Source organism: Lemur catta, chromosome 2 (assembly GCF_020740605.2).
Source record: "Lemur catta isolate mLemCat1 chromosome 2, mLemCat1.pri, whole genome shotgun sequence".
Classification (NCBI taxonomy): Eukaryota; Metazoa; Chordata; class Mammalia; order Primates; family Lemuridae; genus Lemur; species Lemur catta.
The window spans coordinates 46597502-46624074 of NC_059129.1; the positions used below are offsets into that span (position 1 = coordinate 46597502).

Consider the following 26573-nt stretch of genomic DNA (forward strand, 5'->3'; position numbering starts at 1 on the left):
TCGTGGGACTGATCATTTATTGGGTGCCTAGCACATGACTGGCACTTTACAAGTGTATAATCATTTCCGTTTTAGAGATGAGAAAACCAAAACTCAGAAATTAAATAATTTACCACAGTCACATGGCCCGTAAATGACAGAGTAGGATTCTGACTAAGTTTGTGTGTCTCCAAGTTTAGGGTCTTTCCTTACACACCATTTTGCTGCTGTCTTTGGTTTCCCGGAGGCCCTAAAAGATGATCAATATGTTACAGGCAGGTATAAGGTCAAGGCTTGCAGTCTCCAGTCTTTTTTTTTTTTTTGCTTATTTCTACAAGAATGAAAGGCTTATGGTCTTATGAAAAGGCAAGGGTAAGGCACACAGATAAACTGATAACAAGAGGATTCATGAAAAAATGATAAAATAAGTTGTAAACAAGCACCGTAAATGCGTTGTCTGTGCTATAATGGCACAAACAGCCACCGGAGGACTGAGAAGAGAATGCCCACTGCAGGTGCCACAGCAGGGCCTTAGCAGGGCGGGATTATCTCTTGCCCTCTGCATTTGTTTACTCCAGACAATATCCTGAAGCCAGGTTGGGCAAATGTGACTCAGAAGGGGCCAGGTCTCAGCTCTTCTTTTTTCTCATATAGTCAAACTCATCCTGGTATTTGAAATTCAGAAAATCATAACTTAATATGATAATCACAGACCTTAGTCCCCAAATCCAAGAACAGTAGCATTAGGAGGACAGCTGGATGTGTCAAGGAGTGTAAGGACAAGTTAAAAGAAGACTAGACAGTTCTCCAGCTTATGAAGGATCACGTTTCAAAAGTTTGTTTATGTATCATTTGTTTGAAATTCAACACATCTTCCCATAGAAACCGCATTACAAATGGAGGTTGGGCTCTCAGATCCACCCTCAAATGCTGAGTTAACACATGAGGCAGCGGAAATGCTATACAACTGCTATGACAACAGGACAGTGGCCGGGCTAGGCTCAGACAAAGCAGTGGACTGTGGGCTCGTGGGCATCTGAGTCTGCTCTTTGCTGTCAATCTCCCCATCCCACCCCTGCAGCTTGGGACACCTTGCTGTCTTACCTCCCTCCCACGCTGTAGCAGCTCCGACATAGCCCTGCTGGTAGGCATTCTGCCTCAGCCGGGTCCACTCACCTTCCTAGACAGCTGGAAAATTCTCCCTTGTTTCAAGTTGATATTTGTCTTCTGTTGTCTTTTATTCCCTGATCCCAGCTCCACCATCTGACTACATGAATTGGATAACTCCCATGTGACAAGTGTTCAGCTAGTTAAGGGTTCGTGTCTTGTTCCCCAGAAATGTGTTCATTTCTGTCCTTCAACAGGTCTGTCCTTCAGTTATTTGATAGATGACCTGGTTTCTAGAAGCCCTTGCCCAGTGGTGTGCTGGAGTTGGCTCATGCCAGCTCAGGAGAACTGAATGCTAAGTGTTCAGAAGTTTCATGAGACAACTGATGTCACCTTGGTAGGCACAGTAGGAGTATTTAAATCATGGAAAGCAGAAAATGCTGCAAATTTGGACTTTCCCCCCCCCTTTCTTTCTGGAAAACCAGTTATTAAACGTTTACCAGCAGACCGCTACTTTCACCATCCTGGTCGCCAGCAAATGTTAGTTTGCCTTTAGGAAACAGGACGCCCAGAATCTACCTCAGTATCTAACAGAAGAAATACAGTCAGTTTTGTCGAAGCGAAGGAAACTTTCCACCCTCTAAAGTTTCAATAATTTGAATCTCTGGAATAAACTTGACAGGTTAACAGGAGAAAAGATATACACTGGAGCGTTAAAAAACATGACTCCAAGAAGGCCAGATGATTAAAGTTTTATACCATCCTGAGACTACAGGAAAGAATAGGAGCCTTGGCTCACACCTGTAATCCCACCTCTTTGGGAAGCTGAGGCGGGAGGATTGTTTGAGACCAGGAGTTCAAGACCAGCCTGGGCAACATAGCAAGATCCTATCTTTAAAAAAAAAATTAGCCAGGCATGGTGGCTCCTGCCTGTGGTCCCAGCTACTCAGGAGGCTGAGGCAGGAGGATCACTTGAGCCCAGGAGGCTACAGTGAGCTATGATTGCTCCACTGCACTCCAGCCTGGGTGACAAAGTGAGACTCAGTCTCTAAAATAAATAAATAAACAAATAAATAAAAGAATGGGGCTTGGGACTTCTGAGGGGAGGTGGCAACACAACTTCTAGAAGGGCGAAGGGAGGACATGCATGCAGGCCAAAGTTATCTTTTTTTTTTTTTTTTTTTTTGAGACAGAGTTTCACTCTGTTGCCCGGGCTAGAGTGTCATGGCATCAGCCTAGCTCACAGCAACCTCAAACTCCTGGGCTCAAGCGATCCTCCTGCCTCAGCCTCCCAACTAGCTGGGACTACAGGCATGTGCCACCATGCTCAGCTAATTTTTTTTTCTATACATATTTTTAGTTTTTTGGCTAATTTCCTTCTATTTTTAGTAAAGATGGGGTCTCGCTCTTACTCAGGCTGGTCTTGAACACCTGCCCTTGAGCAATCCTTCCGTCTCGGCCTGCCAGAGTGCTGGGATTATAGGCGTGAGGCACCGCGCCGGGCCCAAGGTTGTCTTATCATGCAGATAAAGTCTCTCAGAAGAATAGGTGACCACCAGTGGTCATCTCTGTGGGGTGTAGGCCCCCAGTCTCCTCTTCCTATAACGTAATCTTTCCTAGAGCCATCTTCAGGCAGACAAGGGGGCTTCAGAGAAAGTCTCTGCTTGCATCTGTTTACTAATGTAGAGTTCCTTTGTAGCTGTAAATTTCTTTTACAAAGTGACAGCTTTCCTGAGCTATTCATGCGTCTTCAGTTTCTCTCAATAGCCATCTGGAAATATGCCAAAGAAGTATATTTTGGGGTGGTATAGTTTAGTTTCCCACAGGCATATTTTGGGGTGATGTGTCCTGAGCCCCAATGGTATGTAAACCCCTACTTACTTTTCCTTGACAGCCATTTCTGTTGAGTTAATCAGTTTGAACTCTTTGGTCTTTTTTTGCATGAACTACCCAATAGCCCTTGATATTTGTATCAGTGACAGTCTATCTTTCCTTTCTGGCCCTGTTGTTCCAGGATATTTCTTTGTGATTGGACAGTCCAATACCTAACACATAAACTCTTCTCATTTTAACGTCATCTGCAGACTCAAGAAATTTGTCTTCTAACATGAGACCCATGACCTCATGGGGAGGCTTCAGTGGGAATCCCCCCAAAAATGCATAAAATTTTGTGAGCATATGCGTTTGTCTGGGGACAGTTTATATAACTTTCATTAGATTCTTAAAAGAATCTGTAACCCATAGACGTTTAAGACCCTCTTGTCTGAGACAATGATGAAATGGACAGGATAGAAACGAGACTTCCGGCCGGGCGCGGTGGCTCACGACGCCTGTAATCCTAGCACTCTGGGAGGCCGAGGCGGGCGGATTGTTTGAGCTCAGGAGTTCCAGACCAGCCTGAGCAAGAGCGAGACCCTATCTCTACTAAAAATAGAAAGAAATTATCTGGACAGCTAAAAATATATATAGAAAAATTAGCTGGGCATGGTGGCACATGCCTGTAGTCCCAGCTACTTGGGAGGCTGAGGCAGGAGGATTGCTTAAGCCCAGGAGTTTGAGGTTGCTGTGAGCTAGGCTGACGCCACGGCACTCACTCTAGGCTGGGCAACAGAGTGAGACTCTGTCTCAAAAAAAAAAAGAAAAGAAAAAGAAAAAAAAAAAAAGAAATGAGACTTCCTAGAGACAATGAGTACCTAAATAGTCAGATAGTGCACACTCGGGCAGTACATATACTACAGTTGAGATGATACCGAGAGAATTAGCATGGCCTCTGAGCAAGGATGACATGCAAATTCGTGAAGCATTCCATATCTCCAGGATTTTGAATATTCCCACAACAAAGAAATGACAAATATTTGAGGTGATGGATATGCTAATTACCCTGATTTAATCATTACACAATACGTACATGTATAGAATCATCATCATATTCTACCCCATAAATATGCACAATTATGATGTGTCAGTTGAAAATACAAATAATTTAAAAGTAATAACCAAATAATAACAAATGGCTTTTGATGTACCTTGAAGACACGCCGTGCAGCACAGCAAGTCCTACTGGTGAAGAATGTGTCGCTGAGCGTGACAGAGGCGGATGCTGGAGGGGGTCAAAGCACTTCAGAGGAATCAGATGGAACCTCCAGATGCTTGTTATACGTATTCTATCCCGAGAGTTTGGCTGTCTGGATTCTCTCTTCCTTGATGAAGGTATGTGGCTAGTAATCCTCTCGGACAAGTCATAGTTAGGGTGCCTTTCGGTTTATAACAGGAACAAAAGGAAAAGAGACGTGTTTGAGATTTCCCGAAGTGGAATTAACTGAATGAGACCAAGGAGAATGCCAGGCGAGTCCCCGTGTGTTCTACTGGGCAAGGAGAAGTTGTACTCAGGACATTCCCGGGCTCCGGGGCGGCCAGAGCACATGCTCGCTGGAGGAGCGGGAGTCTCTGCGTGAGGGAGGAGGCGGCGGCAGGGTGTAGGCAGGTGCTCTGGAAGGCCTTACGGCAATCAAAGGGATCTTCTGGGCCATTGTTCCCATAAATCATTGTCTGGGACGTCCTGATTGTGGTTTGAATATACAGCCACTATGCTGATGAGGGCATTCAACTTTACGTTTCTGTCGTTTTCTTGGGACATGTGGGAAAATCTGAATGTTCACTGGATATTAGATGATACTACGGAATTGTTGTTTTCTTAGGTGTGATGAGAGCACTGTCGTTACATAGGAGAATAGCCTTGTTTTTAGGAGATGCATGACACAGTTAGAGGTGAAGTATCTTGATTTCCACAACTTACTTTCAAATGTAAGCAGTAAGCAAAAAGAAAAACAAAGAAAAAGTGTGTGTGGAGAGAGAAAGCACAAATATGAGAAAATGTTAGCAATTGTAGCAATTAGGTATCTAAGTAGAGTGGAGGGTATATGGGTGCTCATTTTACCATTTTTCAACTTTTCTATATGTTTAAAATTTATTATAATGAAAAGTTGCAGGAAATTTTTGAAAAAAAATCAAGTGTCTGTCACCTGGGCATTTTTCTCTCTGAAACTGGCAAAAACTGCATATGGTAATCAGGAAAAATTATTAACCTACTGGAGAAAAACTGGGACCACAAAGTAGCCAACTAATCAGATATCTGTCAGAGGTGAGAAAATGGCAGGAAAACCAGCCAACTTCAACATTTGTTTCGTTTTGTTTTGGTTTTGTTTTGTGTTTTGAGACAGCGTCTCCCTCTGTCACCCTGGGTAGATAGAGTGCAGTGGTGTTATCGTAGCTCACGGCAACCTCAAACTCCTGGGCTCAAGTGATCCTCCTGCCTCAGCCTCCTGAGTAGCTGGGAATATAGGTGTGCACCACCACAACCAGCTTTCACCACGCCCAGCTTATTTTTTCTATTTTTGGTAGAGATGAGGTCTTGCTCTTGCTCAGGCTGGTCTTGAACTCCTGACCTCAAGCGATCCTCCCGCCTCGAGAGTGCTAGTGTTACAGGCGTGAACCATCGTGCCCGGCCCCATCTTCAACACTTGACTGGCAGAAGCCTTAAACCAATACCCTTTTTCTAGGATGTTATAAGGAATGTTTGAGACCAGATGAAAGAAAGCACAGGCTGGGTGAGGCACATACAAATGCAGTAGATTTTTATTCTTTGAAGTAGTAACGTTCTATAAAGTTGCCATGAACACTGAATTAGTGAGTACTGAACCATTGCTCCTGGGAAAAATACAGGGTCAGGTTCCTCCAGTCTCTAGTCCCATCATTTTTGTCAACCAAGCAATTCATAATCTTATTGTATGTATGTTTCTGTTTTAAGACCCCCTAATGTAATACATATTGTTGACTCATTAACACTGAACTCATGTCCGACAGGGCCAAGTGTTAACACACAGCTGCCCAGCCAGAGACTACATCTTCCAGCCTCCTTTGCAGTCAGGTGTAGCGATGTGACTAAGTCTGGCCGGTGGGATGTGGGCAGAAGCGGGATGTACCACTTCGGGGCCAAGCTCCTGAAAAGAACCGGTGTGCGCTCCTTTGTGTCTTTCCTGCTTCTCACTGGCCGGGATGCGGACATGCTGGTAGGAACTGGAGCAGCCACTGTGGGCCCAGAGTTGGAGGCTGTGTATTGAGGGTGTTGGAGCCCTGAAAACCTCACCCCTAGATTGTAAAAGAAAGTCAAATCATGCGAAAGAGAAGTTAACTTTCCATCTTATTTAAGGCACGGTTACATTTCTGTTTCATTATCTGAAACCAATCCCTATGACACACACACAGGCACATGCACACACGTGATATGTGTTTTATATGTATATGTGTATGTGTTCACAGGCCCCAGACTATACTGTGAATTATATTTATGACTATGGATTGTGGTTAAAAATGCAGAGAAACTCCCTGCCCTTAAAAGATGTTTTAAGCAGGTGAGCAATGTGATCAGGTTTGTGCTCCCAAGCCGAAAGAAATGTTAAGGATAACTTAGCCCAGTTACTCCTTCTTCCTATACACGGGAAACTGAGGCCCATTGAGGCTAAGCAACTGATTCAAGGTCAAGAGTTGGACCTTGGACCCTGATTTCTGAATGCAACACCCTTCAGTGCCATTTATCTTGATCTCTCTTTCAACCCTTAAATACTTTTCTACATTACTTTATTCCCCTAATCTTCTATTTAATTCAGTTCAATCCAGCAAACACTTATTGTGAACCTATTATACACAAGGTTGTAAAGACATAGTCTTCTGTGAAGCAGGGGAATGGATTGAGGGAAAACTTTCAGCCTCTATCACAATGCACAAACCTGAAAAATTTTTACAAAATGGCACTCTTACTATAAGAGTATCGCTTCTCTATTTTATTCTGGTCTAGTCTATTCCGTTCTATTTCATTTTCATTTTTCATTTCTTATAAATGCTGGTCCTGACCTGCTAAACTGATTTCACAATACTCCAACGATTACAGCCCCCACTTTGAAAAGTGCTGCCCCAGAGCAAAGTGCGAACCCCTCAGCACAGCACGGGGCTGCCTGGAGCCCTGGCCGCTGCTTCCTCTCCAGCCCCTCCCCGGCTGCCGCCCGCCAGGCTGAGCTCCCACTCATGCAGTCCTGCTCCCACTGCCTGTCACAGCACTCACTGTTCCTCCACCTGGAGTCCCGTCCCCAGACCCTTGCCCCACCTGCTGCCCCCCAATCATTGGCCCGACAGATCGTCCTCAGTTTTCAAAGCCCAACTTGTGTGTCACCTGCCCAAGAAGCCTTTCTTACCTGTAAGTCACCTGTGAAGAGTTGATCTACCCCTTGGCACCCCTCCGGACCCTTTATTATCTCACACACAATTAGCATACTTAGCTGTCTCCTTCTTCGCCTTCCTGTGAGCCCCTCCAGGGCAGGAAAGCAGGCCTCATCCATCTTTGTACCAGCAACACCTTGCTCAAGTCGCCCCCTAAGTCCAGGTCCAATGCGTGTTTGCCAAATGGACCAGAGGATGGGAGATTTCCTTTGAAGGAGGGGATGCCCGCCCTGATTTCCTAAGGCTGCATGGCTTCTACCTCTGCTTCGCTCCCCTAATGCTTTCCTTGGGCCTCACACTGCCACGGTGCGATGAACGGCAGAGGCTCTGGAGCCAGGCCGCCTGGCTTCAAATCCCAGCAACTCCACTTTATGTGTGACTCTAGGAAAACGACTTAACCTTCCAGGCTTCAGTTTCCTCATCTGTAAAATGGGAGAAACAATATAATTTACTTCATAGCATTGTCATGAAAATGGAGTTAGTTCATTCAAGTAAAGCATCTGGAGCAGTATCTAGTAAACACCCAATGAGCAGGAGTTGTCATGGTCTACCTACCTCTTTCTCGCCATTACACTGTAAGCCCCTGGAGGGAGGCTTTATATCTCCCTCAGAGCTTCTGTCCAGGACTTGCTCCCAGTAGTGCTCCATACATGCTGACTTTAACTGGCAAGTCACCTGGAAGTCCAGACCAGTATCGCCTCCACACCCGGCTGACCTATAGAATTGTAATAAAGCAGCGGTCCTCAACCCTTTTGGCACCAGGGACTGGTTTCATGGAAGACAATGTTTCCAAGGATTGGGAGGGCTGGGTGGGGTGCCGTGGGGAGGGGACGAGGTGTGGAGCTCAGGTGGTGATGAACAGCCCGTTTCCTAACAGGCCACAGACAGGTACTGGGCTGTGGCCCAGGGGTTGAGGACCACAGGTAATAAAGGGCAAGTCACTGACTGTCTGGCCAAGGCCGGGCGCAGTGGCTCACGCTTATAATCCTAGCTCTCTGGGAGGCCGAGGTGGGGGGATTGCTTGAGGTCAGGAGTTCAAGACCAGCCTGAGCAAGATCGAGACCCTGTCTTTACTAAAAATAGAAAAATTCGCCTGGTGTGGTGTCTGTTACCTGTAGTTCCAGCTACTTGGGAGGCTGAGGCAGGAGGATTGCTCGAGCCCAGGAGTTTGAGGTTGCTGTGAGCTAGGCTGACGCCACGGCACTCTAGCCTGGGCAGCAGAGTGAAACTGTGTCTCCAAAAAAAAAAAATAAATAAATAAGAACATCTGGCCAAGTGTAACCTACTCAGAGAAAGATGGCTAGAGGAAACCATGCCTGCCACATCTACTCAAATATTTAATACTTTGAGCAGTTCAACAAATATGGCAAAGAGAAACTTCTGGACTTATTTATTAAGACTGCCAACAATTAATTCTTTGATCAAGTTTGAACAACCCTAAAGTGAGGAGAAATCTTTTATTATGAATAGGGACTGGGCTCTGTCCTGGAAAACAGAAGGTAGGTTTAGTGGGCACTTCTCTTTGTGTGCGTGTGTGTGCATGCGTGCGTGCGTGTGTTTGTGTGTGTGTGTGCGTGCGTGCGTGTGTGTGTGTGTGTGTGTGTGTGTGTGTGTTTCCAAGACAAGGTCTCGCTCTGTCGCCCAGGCTGGAGTGCAGTGGCATCATCATAGCTCACTGCAACCTCAAATTTCTGGTCTTGAGTGATCCTCCTGCCTCAGCCTCACAAATAGCTGGAACTATAGGCACATGCCACCACACCTGGCTGATTTTTTTTTTTTTTTTAATTTTTGTAGAGATGGGGTCTTGCTATGTTATTCAGGCTGATCTTGAATTCCTCACCTCAAGCAACCCTCCTGCCTTGGCCTCCCGAATTGCTGGGATTACAGGTGTGAGCCACTGCACCCAGCCCTAGTCACTGGCTTTCTGACTGTTCTTTGAACACACCAGATTTGTTCCCCCGCTTGGAACTTTGTATTCGCTCTTCCCTTTGTTCTAATGTCCTTCCCTCAGATCCTCGCGGTACTGTTAAGCGTTGCCTCCCCAGAGAGACAGTGCTTGTCCAAAGGCCTCCCGGTTGCCCCTCTCCATCGGGTCGTGGGCCTATTCCTGAACCAGCAATCACAAGAGCATGGGACTACTAGGACTAGCAAAGTCTCATTTTCTGGGACCAAACTCTCTATTCTAGTACCTTGTTTTATTTTCTTCATAGTACCTGTCACTACCCAAAATTATTACACAGATGTGTATGTTCACTTGCTTAGTGCTTGTCTTCCCTCCTTTGAATGTAAGTTTCGTGAGAGCAGGAATTTATCTATTTTCTTCTCCCCTGTCACTCCAACATCTAGAACAAGGCCTGATTATATAGCATGTGCTCAGTAAACATTGGTTGACTGAATCACTGGCAAATAGAGATAACCTAGCACTTCGGACTTATTCTCTTAACTGATTTTTTTTTTTTTTAAGAGATGAGGTCTCACTATGTTGCCCAGGCTGGTCTTGAACTCCTGGCCTCAAGTGATCCTTCCACCTCAGCTTCCCAAAGTGCTGAGATTATAGGCATGAGCCACCATGCCCAGCTCTGTTACCTGATTTATTGCATAACACTCTAATTACTTCCTTGCATGCTCCCTTCTTGAATCAGGGCCAAGACTGTATCTTGTTTTTTATTTTTGCCTCACTTAGCACAATGCCTGGCATACAGTTGACGAGCCATTTATATTGATGAATGAATAAATGACAGTAAGAAAGAAGGTGTAATGCCTGTGTTTAGGAAACGTAGGTATGTTCCAGGATATCAGAAGGTGGAGAATGAGGGTGTTTATTGTACAAAGGTTATCAAACGCTTAGTAAAATAATCTCAATTAGGCCAGAAAATGCACAAGATCTTGGATCAAAGGGTAGGGCAAGTGGGGTCGGGCTGAGGTCAGCATAGCAGGCAGGAGGCTTATCCTGGAAAGATGCAGGGAGCTGGGAAATCCTTGGAAAGAAGCTGCAAAGTCTCTGTTTGCTGAATCAATAGCACCTCGAGTTGCTTCGGCTCTTTTCTTTTATTATTATTTATTATTATTATTTTTTGAGACAGAGTCCCACTCTGTTGCCCGGGCTAGAGTGCCATGGCATCAGCCTAGCTCACAGCAACCTCAAACTCCTGGGCTCAAGTGATCCTCCTGCCTCAGCTTCCTGAGTAGCTGGGACCACAGGCGCTTGCCACCACGCTGGCTATTTTTTCTATTTTTAGTAGAGATAGCTAATTTTTTCCACGTTTTTTTAGTGGATACGGGGTCTTGCTCTCGCTCAGGCTGGTCTCCAACTCCTGAGCTCAAGCGAACCTCCCACCTCGGCCTTCAGAGGATTATGGGCGTGAGCTACCGTGCCCGGCCTCTTTCATTATTTTTTAAACTTATTTTTTATTTTTTTAGTATGGTCTCCTTAGAGACTGCCAAAAATTGCTAGTGCCGACTATATTTCAAGTCGTCCATCAGTGTGGGATATTGGGAAAAGTTCTCAATTAGCAACAAATCTGCTCAGATGAATCTCATTGGTGACAATACTGCCACTGCACGAAGCTTGGGATACTTTGTACAACTGTCTCCCAATGCCTCAGAAAGGAATCCTTTATTTTCCCTGAAACTCTGTTTGAGAGGCAGGCTGGCTTCAAGTTCCATTTCCAATCATGTCATTCATAAAACACACCCTGTCAGTGTCATGCTGTCAGAGTGAGAAAAAAATCAAACATTCCATTTTAAAGAAGATGCATTCTAGTGTTGGCCCTTGTGGGATATATTCTGAAGGGAAAAGGCAGCCTTGGTAAAAGGCAGGAGGAGATTTTAAAAATGTGTAAAGCCCCCAAAATTTTGAGCTCTTTATATCTGTATCATGTAAGTTATTTCTGCTAATCACCAAATAATTGTTTAACTCAGCCTTTTACATATACACAAACGCAGAAACACACACATACACAAACACAGGTACCCAGACACACACACACCCAGACACAACATACGCAAATACACACATTCACGCACACAAACACACACAGTCACACATGCCTAAAGCCCTTGCTAAAACAAAATAAGGTCAGAAGGTGTTTGTAAAACCTATTTCCCAGGGAATAAAATCATAATTTATTTGTGGAAAATAAAGTAGGCATTTAAACGAGTTTCTCTTTTACTAATAACTGGTGAGGGGTTGAAAGGGACAGGAAGGGAGCCGTCCCCTGTGCACGGTCCCACGTCCCACGTGGGAGCGTCTGAGAGCCAGGGTGCAGTCTGGCTCCAGGCAGCCTCGGTGGGGGGGCTGGTGCTCAGGGGCCTTCATGAGACCCTCACGGGTGGGCATGGTGCTGGGAGGAAAGCAAAGCATCCGTCCCTGCCAGCAGTTGGAGGAGACCGAAGAAAGCGAAGAGGGCTGCAGAGGCCAGGATCGCTAGCAACGGACGTGGGGAGGACCTAGGGGAAGAAGTGAGGGGGACGCACAGCAAAGTCCACAGGGTAAAAAAAAGTGAACCAGACGGGCCATTTGCACATCTTGAATCGGCGGGGGGAAGCTGACCTCCTGTGGGTCAGGAGTCTGTCCTCCGTGGGACGCGGTTGCTGAAAGAGACTTGGAGTTTCAGGCGCAGCAGTCAGGTGGGAAATTTGGTGAGCAGTACTCAGTGGTTGGACACCTAAGCGCAGAGGCCGTGGGAAAGGGGAGCCCTTCTTCTCTCTGGGGAAGTTCCGCGCCTGCCTACTTCCTCTTGACAACGTCCTCCTCGTCCCCCGCACAGAGCCCCTTCCTTCAGCCCAGGTGGAAATGACCGAGAAGAGTTGCAGCCTCAGTAGCCCAGAGGTAGCTGACCCTCCCAGGCTCCCACTGCCCCCTTTCCTCTCCCCCTGCTAAGGGCTAAATTACACTCTCTTCCCAGACTTGGCTTAAAGGTCTCCTCCTCCAGGAAGACTTCCTTGACTCTCCACCCCCCAAGAGTTGGGGGCTCCTCCTGTGGTCCCAGTGTTTTCTCCAGCACCTATCACATGGGGTCCAAGTGGCCTGAGTGACCAGGCCGCTTGCTGGGCTGGGAGCCCCTTGGAGCCCCCCAGGGTGCTCCCAGGTTCATGGCTCAGGGTCTATACAGCGCATGAGGAAAAGAGGAAGGAAGGCCAGAGGATCTTCACAAACTGAAGGTGTCAGGGGCGGTGACAGCTCTGAGTGTCGCCTTCGCAGCGACACACCTGCGCTGCTAGAAAGGCTGTTTTTACCCTTGGCAAGGTGGAGCTGGGAGACAGGTGGTGCTTCCGGTGTCAGCAGTTGGTGTGAGGGACGAGGCCTGGGGGGAGGAAAGGGACAAGGAAGCTGAAATCCGAGGCCCGACGCCCTGCGGGTATGGACCTGCAACTACCTAGAGTCTTGACCGAAGACCGCAGCAGGGCGTGGGGGGAGAAAAAGGCGCAGCAAAAGGCGGCTGAACGGGCAGTGAGAACTTGCCCCTCACCAGCCCGTACCCTCAGGTGGAAAACCGGAACAACGGCCTTCGGGTCTGCTGAGGGCTGTGTCCATTCGTCCCACAAATCTTTGTCACGCGCCAGTGACATGCTGGGCGTTGTTCTAGCTGCTGGGAACACAGCGGTGAAGTAGACACGGTGCTCACCGTTTGCGGGGTGGGGGAGGTAACTATATACAGCAAGTCAGGCGCTAATGCGTGTTATGAGAAAACACGGCAGGATAAGTGGGACGGGGGGGGCAAGGAGGGGCCGTGGCACGTGGGTTGAGGGGGCCTCTCTGATAAGGTGACTTTGAGCAGAGGGAGCCGCTGGATATCTGGAGTAAGAACATTCCAGGCCAAAGGCACAGCAAGTGCAAAGTCCCAGAGGCTGGAGCGTGCTGGGTGTTAGAGCAAGGAAGCCAGCATGGCTGGGGCAGAGGGAGCGAGAACAAAGACGTTAGAAAGGAGACCCGAGGGGTGACAGGGAACTGGGTCACTTAGCACCTAGCATGCAGTGGTAAGGAGTTTTACTCTGAGCGTGGTGGGGAGCCCTGGTAGGTTAGGAACAGAGAATAGAGTAGGGACATGAGCTGACTTAGGTTTTGACGATACCCCTGTGGCAGCTGGGTGAAGAATTGACTGTAAAGGGAACAGGGTGGCATCGGGAGACCATTCAGGAGCTGCTACTGCAAGAGCCTGGACAAGAGATGGTGACGGCTTGGGCCAGGGAGGTGGCAGGGGGTGATGATAAGTGGTGGCATCTGGATCCGTGTCGAAGGGTGGGCTGATGGGTTTGTTGAGGGGAAGGATACAGGCTGAGAGAAAGGGAGGGCCCAAGCAGGACTGCTGGGTCTTTGTCCTGAGCAGCTGGAAGGGAGAAGGTAGGAAAGACTGGGGTCAGCCAGGTTTATGGGAGAAAATCAGGGGGTTGGGCTATGTTTTGAGATGGCTACTGTGCACTGGTACAGAGATGTGACGTGTATTAGTTATCTGTTGTTGTGTAGCAATTTACCCCAAAGCTTAGCAGCTCAAGACAGTGCATTTATTACGTCCCGGTTTCGGTGAGTCAGGAGCCCAGGCACAGCTTGCCTGGTCCTCTGACTCAGGACTCTCAGGGTCTGACTCAGGGGCTGTCACCTGCAGTCAAGGTGTCAGCGGGGCTGCAGTCCCCTCAGGACTCAACCGGGCAAGGATCTGCTTCAGGCTCACTCCTGGGGCTGTTGGCAGCACTCAGTTCCTCATGTGCGCTTGGCTAGTGACACCAGTTGCTGGCCATGTGGGCCTTTCCACGAGGACACCCCTAGCATGGCAGCTGGCTCCCCTCAGAGACAGTGAGCGACACTGAAGTCATCTGTCTGTAACCTGATCTTGGAAGTGACATCCCATCCCTTTTGCTACATTCCATTTGCTGGAAGAGGCTCACTGGGTCCAGCCTACATGCAAGGGGAGGTGAGCGTTGTGACTGTCAGTTGGCAGGGATCTTTGGGGACCGTGTTAGAGGCCGTCCACCACATCAAGGAAGCAACTGGATGAACAAAGCCAGAGTTCAAGGGAGAGGTCCAGGCTGGAGGTTATCAGTGACGGGCCTGGAGCAGGTGAGCTGGGAGCCACCGACGCAGAGAAGACGGTGGACCCAGAGGCTGAGCCGAGGGTACCCCAGTGCTAGGAGGTCGGATGAGGAGGGGCCAGCGAGGCAGGTGGGCAGGGGGGCAAGAGGCAGCCCCGGAGCGCCCCCAGCCAAGAGAGAAACCTGCGGCGGGAGCGGGAGGATCAGCGGGTCCAAAGCCGCTCATGGAATGGGTAAGCGCAGGTGGAGAATTGACCACTGGGGGGCGCCGTGTGGATCACCTGGACGAGAGCAGTGTCCGGGAGTGGTGGCGGGTGAAGACCAGAGAGGACGGGGAGCAGGGAGTGGAGGCAGAGACTACCATGCTCTCGAGGAGTCTTGGTGGAGAGGGAGCACAGCCTTGTGTTAAACTGTCCCGCGTCAAGTGACCCTGCCTTGAGCTGGTCCTTGGAGCTCTCCTCCCCGCGCTCCTGCAGTGCACAGGTCTCCAGTCCCCAACCTCCCCAGCCCAGCGACCCCACATGGGATGGGGGATCAGAACCCAGACGTCCGCCCATGTTTTATTTTTTGTGTTTCTAGTACTAACGAGTCCCAGTCAGACCAGGCACACCTTGCGAGACTGGGGCAGACACACGCTGTTCGCTCCCAGTCATCAGCTCGAGGCTTCAAGCCCCAAACGGTTACCTCTCAGGGCCTGGCGCGGGGGGCGAACCGCCCTGAGCAAGAGCCGGTTGCCGACTGCCATCTTGTGGTCACTTTGGGAACTGGCCTCGGTTTAAATGTAGCCCTCGGAGGGTGGTGGGAAGAGCCGGAATGGCACCTGGCACTCATTAAGTGTTCGGTAAAAGCGAGCTACTGTCATCATGCTTATGGTTTAGAAGAGTGTGGTCAAAACAAACAGGATCCCTTGACTTCACACCCAACATTTTTTGAGGGAAAAGGAACTATCCCCAAAGGAGGTCCTTCCTTTTTATCTTGGTAAGAGTATGACTTCAGTGTATGAAGTCAGATGATCTAGCTTAAAGTCTGGCTTTTGCTGCTGTGTGACTTTGAGCACATCACTTAAGCCTCCTCAGCCTCAGTTTCATCAAACCATAAAATGGGGCTTTAGGATTAAAACTGCTGGGGGGTGGGGTGAATGTAGGGAGCTCTCAGTACGCAGGACTTTCCTTAGTTCCCAGCACTGAGGTGTGTTGCTTTAGAACAGCGGTTCCCCCAGGGGGCATTCGGCAATATCTGGAAATAGTCTTGGTGGTCACAACGGGGGCAGGGGGACGGGAAGTTGCTACTGGCATCTAGTGGGTAGAGGCCAGGGATGTTGCTAAACATCCTACAATCCAAAGGAGAGCCCCCACAAGACAGATCTATTCAGTGCAGAATGTCAATAGTGCTTAAGTTGAGACATTCTGGAGCTTTCTTAAATGGGGATTCTTCTTGCTGTTTCATTATGAGCCAGCAGGAGGAAGTGCTTTCTGTTAAAGTATGCGGGAAGCAGAGTGACGCATGAAGCGGGGAAGGGGCCCTTTCTCCGTGGCGATATGTAGTCAAGTGAGTCTCCAGAACACTGCTCTCCAGTATGGTAGCCGCAAGCCAGCCACACGTGGCTATTGAACTTGAAATTAATTAAAATGGAATAAAATGTAGATTGTGGATACTGGATTGTCACAGCCACATTCCAAGAGTTCAGTAGTCACACATGGCCAGTAGACAGCATAGATATAGAACATTTCCATCTACGGGACAGTTCTATTGGACAGCACCACTCCAAAAGGACTCAGCAGAATCATGTGTCCATGGGACAAACCACAGAGAAAAATTAGAAACTGAGGAAGTGCAGAGAAGAGGGGACTATGGGAGACAAAAACATACACCAATGAGACGGTTAAGTAAACAAAAAGACAGCATATCATTAACTGCTAAAACAAATCACACACACACACACACACACACACACACACACGTGTGCAATAATTGCTCTATACAGCCCTCTTTTCCCCAAGAATCACTCTTCAATGCGTAAAACTCAAAAACTGAGAAGGCAAGCAGCAGGGACAGAGGGCAGTCGGGCAGGGAGGACGCTGCCGCTGCGGAGCGCTTCTCTCTCTCCCTCTTCTTCATGGAATGGCTCAGTTTAGCCTGTGGTCCTGTGTGCTGAGAGAGGAGACCCTGCGCTGGTGCACCTTGCCCACAGTCCGGGGGACCTTGTAAAGGGTGTATGCGTGCTTGACAACGAAGGGCAGACAGAAAAAGTGCAGGAGCGTGCGTGAGATTTGCAAGGTCAGGTACAAGGAGCTCAGCTCCTTGAACTGCTTCTTGATGGTCCTGTTGATGAGCAGGACAATGGAGAAGCTGGTGAGCTCGTAGGTGGCGATCCACAAGGTGTAGATGAGCAGCCCCACATAGATGCTCCTGTGGACAGAGTAGAGGAGGAAGCAGCTGACCAGGATGGTGATGAGGGACAGGCCAATGCTGATGTTATAGCTGAAGGTTGTGATCCAAGAGACTGGTCCAGACTGTGCGTGCTGGTAGATGCTGAAATTGTCCTCATAGCCAAGCTGTGTCAACTGGCTCAGGTCAAAGATGAGGAACTGGATGGTATTGAGGACAGAAAAGATGCCCACCATGAGGGACAACTTCCTGGGATTCATATTATACTTGTTTTACCAGAGAACCTCCTGCAGAGGAAAAAAATCATTGTGATACATGACAAGATGGCAGAGCTAGACCCAGACAACCCCCCCCAAGCCACTAGATGCAAACAGGGGAGCTAAGAGGAGTGATGGGACGTGGATGGGCAATGGGCTGGCAGTCAAGGCCCGTGGGGCCTGGCCCCCGCTCTGACCTAACTAGATAGAGGCGACCATGTTGTTGGGAAATGAGGGCATCTCTGGACTGGGATACTCTTAAGGTAGCTGCCAATGCTGCTGTTCCAGCTCCAGCTTTGCTTTAAGGTGGCAAAAAGAATGATCCTGTTGGTATAGGTCTGTGGGAATTAGAAGGCTCCCATATTTGGAATGGTGATGGTGTGAGTTCCGGGGAATTTGCTTCTCTGAAGTCAGAAAAATATCATGGCTCCTCATGGGCTTGGAATCATCCTTGACCCTCCAATGGGCCCCCAGCCCCAGCCACTTGCTCTTCCCTTCCAAGCCCTTAGAAATGGAATTTCCCTGCTTTGCTCACTGGGCGCACCCCAGTCTGGTCCCAAGTCACAGGGTTTGGCTAGCAGGCGTGGACTGGGGGAAGGTTCATGGGTCCAAGACTTATTATGGCAAAGATGTCTTAACAATAAGCCACTGTTGTTCAGGGAAGGCCCAGCAGGCTGACGTGCAGCTGCAGCCCAGGCTAGACCTGAGCTCCAGAGGGCGTGTCTATGACAGGGCCTAAGGCTTCTTACCGGCTTCCCATTCAGAGGACTCCTGAGCAAACCTCTCTCCCCTTCATTCGCCACACTGGCGAGAGACCCCCGTGAGGGGAGAAGGAAGGGGGACAGTCACACACAAGGGGAACACAGACCTGTCCTCTGGCTGATAAATTTCCAATGACCGGCCTCTCCCTGAGGTGACAGCAACGGGTCCCACCCAGCCTGGCAGAGAGCACAGACAGGCTGCCACTGACCTCCCTCCAGCCCCCTCCTCCTCACTCTCCAGATCAACCCCAAATATGATGGGATGTAGACAGTGTAAAATTTACCACTTTAGCCCTTTTCAAATGTTCAAGTCAGTGGCATTAAGTACATTCACTTTGTTGCATGTCCATATCACCACTCATCTCCAGAACTTTTTCATCATCCCCAACAGAACTGTGTAGCCATGAAATGGTAACTCCCAGCCCGGCATGGTGGCTCACGCCTGTCATCCTAGCATTCTGGGAGGCCAAGGTGGGAGGATTGCTTGAGCTCAGGAGTTTGAGACCAGCCTGAGCAAGAGCGAGACCCCGTCTCTACTAAAAATAGAAAAATTAGCCGGGTGTGGTGGCGTGTGCCCGTAAGCCCAGCTACTCGGGAAGCTGAGGAGGATCACTTGAGCCCAGGAGTCTGAGGTTGCAGTGAGCTATGATGATGCCACTGCACTCCACCCAGGGCAACACAGCAAGACCTTGTCTCAAAAAAAAAAAAAAAAAAAAAGAAATGCTAACTTCTCATTTCACCTACCACCACCCCATTAACCACCATTTTACTTTCCATCTTTATAAATTTGACTATTCCAGGTACCTCATATAGGTGGAATCATATAAGATATGTCCTTTTGTGTCTGGTTTCTTTCACTTAGCATAATGTTTCAAGGTTCTCCCAAATATTCTTATACTTTATTCCCCATGACCCTCCCGACCCTGTGTGATGCCAGATGCACAAGCCTCTCCTGCACCCTAGGCCTTGGAGGGTCCCAGGTGGAGTGGGAGAGGCAGTGGGTTGGCCAGTGAATAGCTGCATTGATAGTCCTCTGTCCCCACCAACCAAACTTCACCTCCGCCCTGCTTGTAGGGTAGCTTCCAGAGCAGACACTGTCTATGGGATACTCACCTGAACTGTCCAAAAATAGGACCCTGAAGCACATAGGTGTGTTCCTTTGCTTTATTCCTACGTTCCAGGTTTCAAGGCAATGTCTGAACCCGGTTGGTTCCACATCTCTGCTGCCCCAGCCTTGGTCTCTAGCCTCAGTGCCTCACTCCTGGGCCACTGTAATAATTGTTTAACTTCTTTTTCTGCCCCTTGCCAAGATCCTCTGGTACATTCTACCCATTCAACACTCACTCAGAAAATATCTATTGAGTATCTACTATGTGCCAGGAGCTGTTGGTTCCCCGGAGATCTGATTGTTAAAAAAAACCCTGACACCTCCCCTCTCTCTCTTGTTCCCTCTCTTGCCATGTGGCACTCTGATTCCCCTTCGCCTTCTGCCACGAGTGGAAGCAGCCTGGAGCCCTCCCCAGGAGCAGATGCCGGCACCGTGCTTCTTGCAGAGCCTGCAGAACGAGGAGCCAAAGAAACCTCTTTTCTTTATAAATCACCCAGCCTCAGGTGTTCCTTTATAGCTACAAAATGGAATAAGACAAGCTTCCACTTCACTGCTACGCTTTCCTAGCATTTAGCCTCAGCGACACGTCCTTGCGGGGCAGGATGAGAAATGCCCGTGTCCTGCTCCTCCTGGGAAGAAAACTCTCTGAGGGGTGGGGAGAGAACTTCGCGCTCTTGCCGCACCCGTCTGGAGTAGCGTGTCCAGCTCTCTGAGCTGGGGGAGGAGGAGGAGGAGGTGGTCTTCGTTCAAATACCACAGACTCTCACTTTTCTTATCAGATCACTGATTTTCTTGAATAGATGTTTCTTCGTCTGCTGTATGCCCATTTCCAGAGGCATTATAGTCTTGTTTGTATGTTTTAAAAATAATTTTCACCAGTTTCACTGGGGAGCAGGTCCGTAGACTTCCTCATGGTGTCATAACAGAAGCTGGTCTCCGAGTACTGTTTACTGACATACACTTGGCTTTTTAAAAAATGCAATGTATGTCCATTTACATGCAATTTAAAACATAAATTTGGATGGGGAAAGAAAGGAGAACAGCAAAAGGGAGAGATGTTTTATAATGTACCTGGGCATGACTGTTAGCATCTCTCTCCTTTTTTTTAATCCAAAAGAAAGCAAAGACCAAGGATCAAGGACAAGTGATCCCTGGTTGCTGCGGTATTTTGGCACATAAGTATTCTGTGGAATATTACCCTGTCTCTTTGTGACATATTAAAACCACACTTATGTTTTAAAACCTGTCAAACTCCATCTCCTTAGTGAAGCCATTTATGACCACTGCAGCCCATGCTGAATCGATCCTCCTCTAGCCCTTTTAAAAACTCCTATAGCATTTATAGTTTCTTTTATTTGCCTTAGCATTTGCAAATAGGATGTTATAAAATCTCCCCTCTTCAAGAAGAAAAACATTGAAATTAGAAATTCAAATCTGTCTTTAAGAAGAGAATCAATTTGGGTTAAGGAACTACTATGAATCAATTATTTATACCTTTTATTTATCTGAGAACACTGCAATATAGGTGTTTCACCTTGAAGTATTTACACCTTGTCAAGTACAAAGCCCCTAACTGCACTCAGGCTAAAATCAAGCGTTTTCATGCGTATTGCGATGGGCTATATTCTCTTCCTCCTCTTGAGTCTTCAGTCACCTGAAGGTCCATGGACCAAGTAGATAAAAATCTATAAAATGTATTGTGAGCTGTCTTTTTCGTTTTAAAAATGCAATTCCTAAACCCTGGTGTGCAGGAATGTCAATGAAACATATTTAGATAATTGCAGGAAGTCATCAAACACAGTTAGTATAGAAAATAGTGACAGTTAATAAGTTATTTCTACTATCAATCTCTTATCCCTTAAGATATAAATGAACTCATGATAAATTCACTAGTTTATTTTTTTACCTCTTTGTATTTACACCTTGGGCTGGGTCCTTTGTTTTATTACACTACTGGTGAAAACCCAATACGCGCTTCTACATCTATCCTAGGTGGAGGCACAGGGGCCAGATTTACCCTCCTGCCTGAAAAAACCAAAAATGCATAAAATACATAAAACACACAGGACGTTAGTCAATGAAGGACATTGATCTCCAAGATATGGGACACAGAGGAAGTGAACACTGTGATTACCCCAGCTGAATGCCTTGCGGGAATTTTAAGGCTGCAGAACAGGAAAGAGAAATCCATGAAGAATCCTGAGTTGAAGAGAAGGAGTTGAGAGTCTGGGAAGACCAAGGCAGCTGGAATTCACCAGACAGAGTAACAAGGAGGACAGAGACACACAGAGAGAAAGCTCTGGTTCTGCAGAGGGAACCCCTTGTGTAATCAACTGAATGCTAACGACCACGTGTGTGTGAGGGCACTACCCCAAAGCTGGGGAAACAATCACTCAAAGGGATTAGAGGTGACAATTGTTTGTCAGGTGGTCAGATAGGGCCGGAAATGGTGACTTTTCTCACCAGCCAGACTGGAAAACTTCATGATTCATGGGGAATTATGTAGAGTACACAAAAAGGTCTTGCCCCTGTAGTGGGGAATAATTAGCCCTAGACTGAGAAATATATCAGTCCTACCTAAGAAATATTAAAAGCAAGACCTGAAAGGATCAAACTGTTTCCAACTAACTAACTGCATCCCAGAACAAAGCTAAAAAATATGTGTAGGAATATGAAAATATCAATCATAAAACAAGGCAGAGATCACAATGTCTACCATCAAATAAAAAATTCCAATGTCTACCACTAATTAAAAAAAATTCTTTTTTTTGAGAGATTCTCACTCTGTTGCCTGGGCTAGAGTCAGTGGCATCACCATAGCTCACTGCAACCTCAAACTCCTGGGCTCAAGCGATCCTCCTGCTTCAGCCTCCTGAGTAGCTGGGACTAGAGGCACATGCCAACCATGCCTGGCTAATTTTTCTAATTTTTGTAGAGACAGGGTCTCATTATGTTGCTCAGGCTGGCCTCAAACTCCTGGCCTCAAGCAATCTTCCTGCCTTGGTCTCCCAAAGTGCTAGGATTACAGGCATGAGCAACCATGCCTGGTCACCAAATAAAGATTAACAGATATGCAAAGAAGCAAGAAAAAAAAAGATTCATGAGAAGAAAAATCCATCAGTCAAAACCAATCCAGAATTGACACAGATGTTAGAATTAGCAGACAAGGATATTGAAACAGTAATATCTATATTCCATGTGTTCAAAAAATTAAGTAGACACGGACAATATTAAAAAATCCCAAGGATTATACACCATAACTAAGTGGGATTTATTCCTGAAAATGCAAGGATGGTGCTGAATAGGAAAATCAATCACCTGGGTGCAGTAGCTCAACCCTGTAATCCTTGCACTCTGGGAGGCCAAGGTGGGGGGATTGCTTGAGGTCAGGAGTTCGAGACCAGCCTGAGCAAGAGAGAGACCCCCCCCTCCCCGACTCTACTAAAAACAGAAAAAAATTAGCCAGGCAACTAAAAATAGAAAAAATTAGCTGGGTGTGGTGACACACACCTGCAGTACCAGCTACTTGGGAGGCTGAGGCAGGAGGATTGCTTGAGCCCAGGAGTTGGAGGTTGCTGTGAGCTAGGCTGACGCCGTGGCACTCTGGCCTGGGCAACAAAGTGAGACTCTGTCTCAAAAAAGAAAAAAAAAAAAAAACCCCAAAATTAATCAATGTATATTGTCTGAAGGAAAAACAAAGAATATCTCAATTGATGCAAAAAAAAGCATTTGACAAAATTTGATACCCTTTCATGATAAAAACTTTCAATAAACTAGGAATAGAATGAAACTACCTCAATATAATAAAGGACATATATGAAAAACCCACAACTAACATCCTACTCAATGGTGAAAGGCTGAAATCTTCTCTAAGATCAGGAACAAGACAAGGAAGCCCACTTTTTCCACTTCTATTTGACATAATACTAGTCTAGCCAGAGCAATTTGACAAGAAAAAGAAATAAAATGCATCAAAATTAGAAACAATGAAGTAAAATTATCTCTGATTACAGATAACATAATTTTATATGCAAAAAATCCTAAAGATTCTAACCCCGCCAAAAAAACTGTTAGAACTAATCAATGAATTCAGCAAAGTTGCAGGATACAAAGTCAACACACAAAACCAAGTTGCTTTTCTATACACTAACAATGAACAATCCAAAAGAAATAAAGAAAAATTCTTTACAATAGCATCAAAAAGAATAAAATACTTAGGAATAAGCACAATCAAGGAAGTGAAAGACTTATATACTGAAAACTATAAAACATTACTGAAAGAAATTAAAGACGACACAAATTGTTGGAAACACATCCTGTGTTCATGGACTGGAAGACTTAATATTGTTAAGATGACAACACTACAGAAAGTCATCTACAGATTCAATCCAATTCCTATCAAAATTCCAATGGTGTTTTTTTGCAGAAATAGAAAAATCCATCCTAAAATTCATATGGGATCTAAAGTACCCTAAATAGCCAAAACAATCTTGATAAAGAAGAAAAAAATTGGCACTCTAGCCCAGGCAACAGAGTGAGACTCTGTCTTAAAAAAAAAAAAAAAAAAGAACAAAATTGAGCTCTTACACTTCCTAATTTCAAAACTTATTACAAACCAAGAGTAATCAAAACAGTGTGAGCATCTGGCACAAAGGCAGACATATAGATACAGAGAATAGACAGCCCAGAAATAAATCCTCACATATATGATGTTATAGGCTAAATTGTGTCCCACTAAAATTCATATGTTGAATCATTAATCCCCCATGCGACTGTATTTAGGGATATAGTGGGTGGGACCCTAATGTGATAGTATTGATATCCTTATAGGAAGAGGTAAAGACACCAAAGAGCTCTCTTTCTCTGCATGTGCACAGAGGAAATGCCATGTAAGGACACATGAAGGCAGCTGTCTGTAAACCAGAAAGAGAGCTCTCACCAGAAACTGAATTTGCTGGCATGTTAATCATGAACTTTTAGCCTTCAGAACTGTGAGAAAATAAATATCTATCGTTTAAGCCATGCAATCTGTGGTATTTTGTTATGGCAGCCAGAGCAGACTAATACATATGGTGAAACGATTTTTGTTAAGTGTTCCAAGACCATCCACTGGGGAAAGGGCAATCTTTTAAACAAATGATGTCAGGAAAACTGGATATCCACATGCAAAAGAATGAAGTTGGACCCTTACTTTATACCATGAACAAAAATTAACTCAAAATGGATCCAAGACCTAAATGTAAAAGCTAAAACTATAAAACGTTGTCAAGAAAACATAACGGAAAAGCTTCATGACATTGGATTTGGCATTGATTTCCTGGATATGACACCAAAAGCACCGACAACAAAAGAATAAATAAACGAGTTAGACAACATCAAACTAAAAAGCTTCTGCACGGCAAAGGAAACCACCAACAAAATGAAAAGGGAGCCTACAGGTTGGGAGAAAATATTTATGAACTATCTATCTGATAAAGGGGTAACATCCAGAATATAAAGAACTCCTATCTACAATTCAACAATAACAAAATCAACCTGATTTTAAAATGGACAAAGGATTTATAATTTACATTTCTCCAAAGAAGATATACAAGTGGCCATAAGCACATAAAAAGATGCTCAACATCACTAATCATTTGGGAGATGCAAATTAAAATCACAATGTGATACCACTTCATACCCATTAGGATGGCTACAATCAAAAAAGCAGAAAATAACAAAGTATTGGAGAAGATGTGGAGAAACTGAAGCCCTTGTTCTCTGTTGGTGGGAATGTAAAATGATGCAGTTCCTATGGAAAACATATGGTGGTTCCTCAAAAAATAAAAAATAGAATTATCATATGATCCAGCAATTTCACATCTGGGTATATACCCAAAAGAACTGAAAGCAGGATCTTGAAGAGATAGTGTAACCCATGTTCATAGCAGCATTATTCACAATAGTAAAAAAGTGGAAGCAACACAAGTGTCTACCAACAGGTGAACGGATGAACAAAATGTGCCATATACATAACAATGAAATATTATTTAGCCTTAAAAAGGAGAGAAATTCTAATTCATGCTACAACATGAATGAAACTTGAGGTTATTAAGCTAAGTGAATTAAGCCAGTCACAAAAAGACAAATAATTTACAATTCCACTGATGACTACACTGATATTCAGAGTAGTCAGGTTCATTGAAGCAGAAAGAGAATGGTGATTGCCAGGGGCTGAGGGAAAGGTGGGATAAGGAGCGATTGTTTAATGTGTACAGAGTGTCAGTTTTATAAGATTAAGAGAGTTCTGAAGATTGGTTGCACAGCAATGTAAAGGTACTTAATACTATTAATACTAAACTGTACACTTAAAAATGGTTAAGATGGGCAGGGCGAGGTGGCTCACTTCTGTAATCACAGCACTTTGGGAGGCCAAGGAGGGAGGATTGCTCCAGGTCAGGAGTTTAAGACCAGCCTGGGCAACATAGCGAGAGCCTATCTCTATTAAAAAAAAGTGTAGCTGGGCATGGTGGTGTGTGCCTGTAGTCCCAGCTACTCAGGAGGCTAAGGTGGAAGGATTGCCTGAGCACAGGAGCTAGAGGTTGCAATGAGCTATGAATGTGACACAGCACTCCATCCTGGGTGAGAGAGTGAAACCCTGTCTCTAAAAAAAAAAAAAAAAAAAAAAAAAAGATTAAGATGGTAAATTTTATGTTATGTATATTTTACCACAATTAAAAACTTTAAAAGTTTAAACTAAAAAGATGAAGGTGGCTGGGCGTGGTGGCTCACACTTGTAATCCTAACACTCTGGGAGGCCGAGGCAGGAGGATCACTTTAGCTCAGGAGTTCGAGACCAGCCTGAGCAACAGTGAGAGCCCATCTCTACTAAAAATAGAAAAAATTAGCTGAGGGTGGGCATGCCTGTAGTCCCAGCTACTTGGGAGGCTGAGGCAGGAGGACTGCTTGGGCCCAGGAGTTTGAGGTTACAGTGAGCTATGATGACGCCATCATGCTTTAGCTGGGGTAACAGAGTCAGACTCCATCTTAAAAGAAAAAAAAAGAATAAAGAAAAAAAGATGAAGGTGAAATAATCATTTTCAGACATGCAAAAGCTGAAAGAATTCATCAGCAGCAGACCCACACTATAAGAAATGTTAAGGGAAGCCCTTCAGGAAGAAGAAAAATGACACCAGATAGATATCTGGATCTATAAAAGGAATGAATAGCACTAGAAATGGTAACAACATGGGTAAGTATATAACATATTTTTCTTGTTATTTAAAGCTCTTTAAAAGATCATTTACTATCTAAGCAAAAATAATAACAATGTAGGATGAGGTTCATAATATATGTAAAATTAAAATGTATGACAACAATAGCACAATTAGAAGAGGAATATTAGAAATATACTATATAGATGATTCCAGATAGTGAGGAAAATAAATATAAAAAATAAAAAAATGAGAATAAAGAAATATACTATTATAATGGTCTTATATCTATACATGAAGTGGCATAATATTACCTGAGGGTAGACAGTGATAAGTTAAATATGTATACCATAAACTCTAAAACAGCCATTAAAACAACACAAAAATGAATTGTATCTCATAAAGTAACAAAGACAATAAAATGGAACCATAAGAAATATTGAATTAATCCAAAAGAAGGTAGAAAAAGAGGAAAAAG

The 26573-nt window shown here is 45.7% G+C and overlaps 1 protein-coding gene and 2 non-coding genes across 3 annotated transcripts; 1 reads left to right on the forward strand and 2 right to left on the reverse strand.

The window, feature by feature from the left end:
• The first annotated feature begins 3794 nt into the window (after positions 1–3794).
• LOC123633698 lies at positions 3795–3901 on the forward strand. Its single transcript, XR_006733719.1, has one exon. It is a non-coding gene; the product is annotated as a U6 spliceosomal RNA (small nuclear RNA).
• A 6883-nt stretch (positions 3902–10784) lies between these two features.
• On the reverse strand, positions 10785–10928 carry LOC123633619. Its single transcript, XR_006733648.1, has one exon. It is a non-coding gene; the product is annotated as a U4 spliceosomal RNA (small nuclear RNA).
• Positions 10929–16514: 5586 nt separating this feature from the next.
• LOC123632082 (transmembrane protein 217) lies at positions 16515–17061 on the reverse strand. The gene has a single exon (XM_045542204.1). The coding sequence runs from the start codon at positions 17034–17036 to the stop codon at positions 16515–16517; it is 522 nt and encodes a 173-aa protein (XP_045398160.1). The 5' UTR covers positions 17037–17061.
• Positions 17062–26573: the final 9512 nt, after the last annotated feature.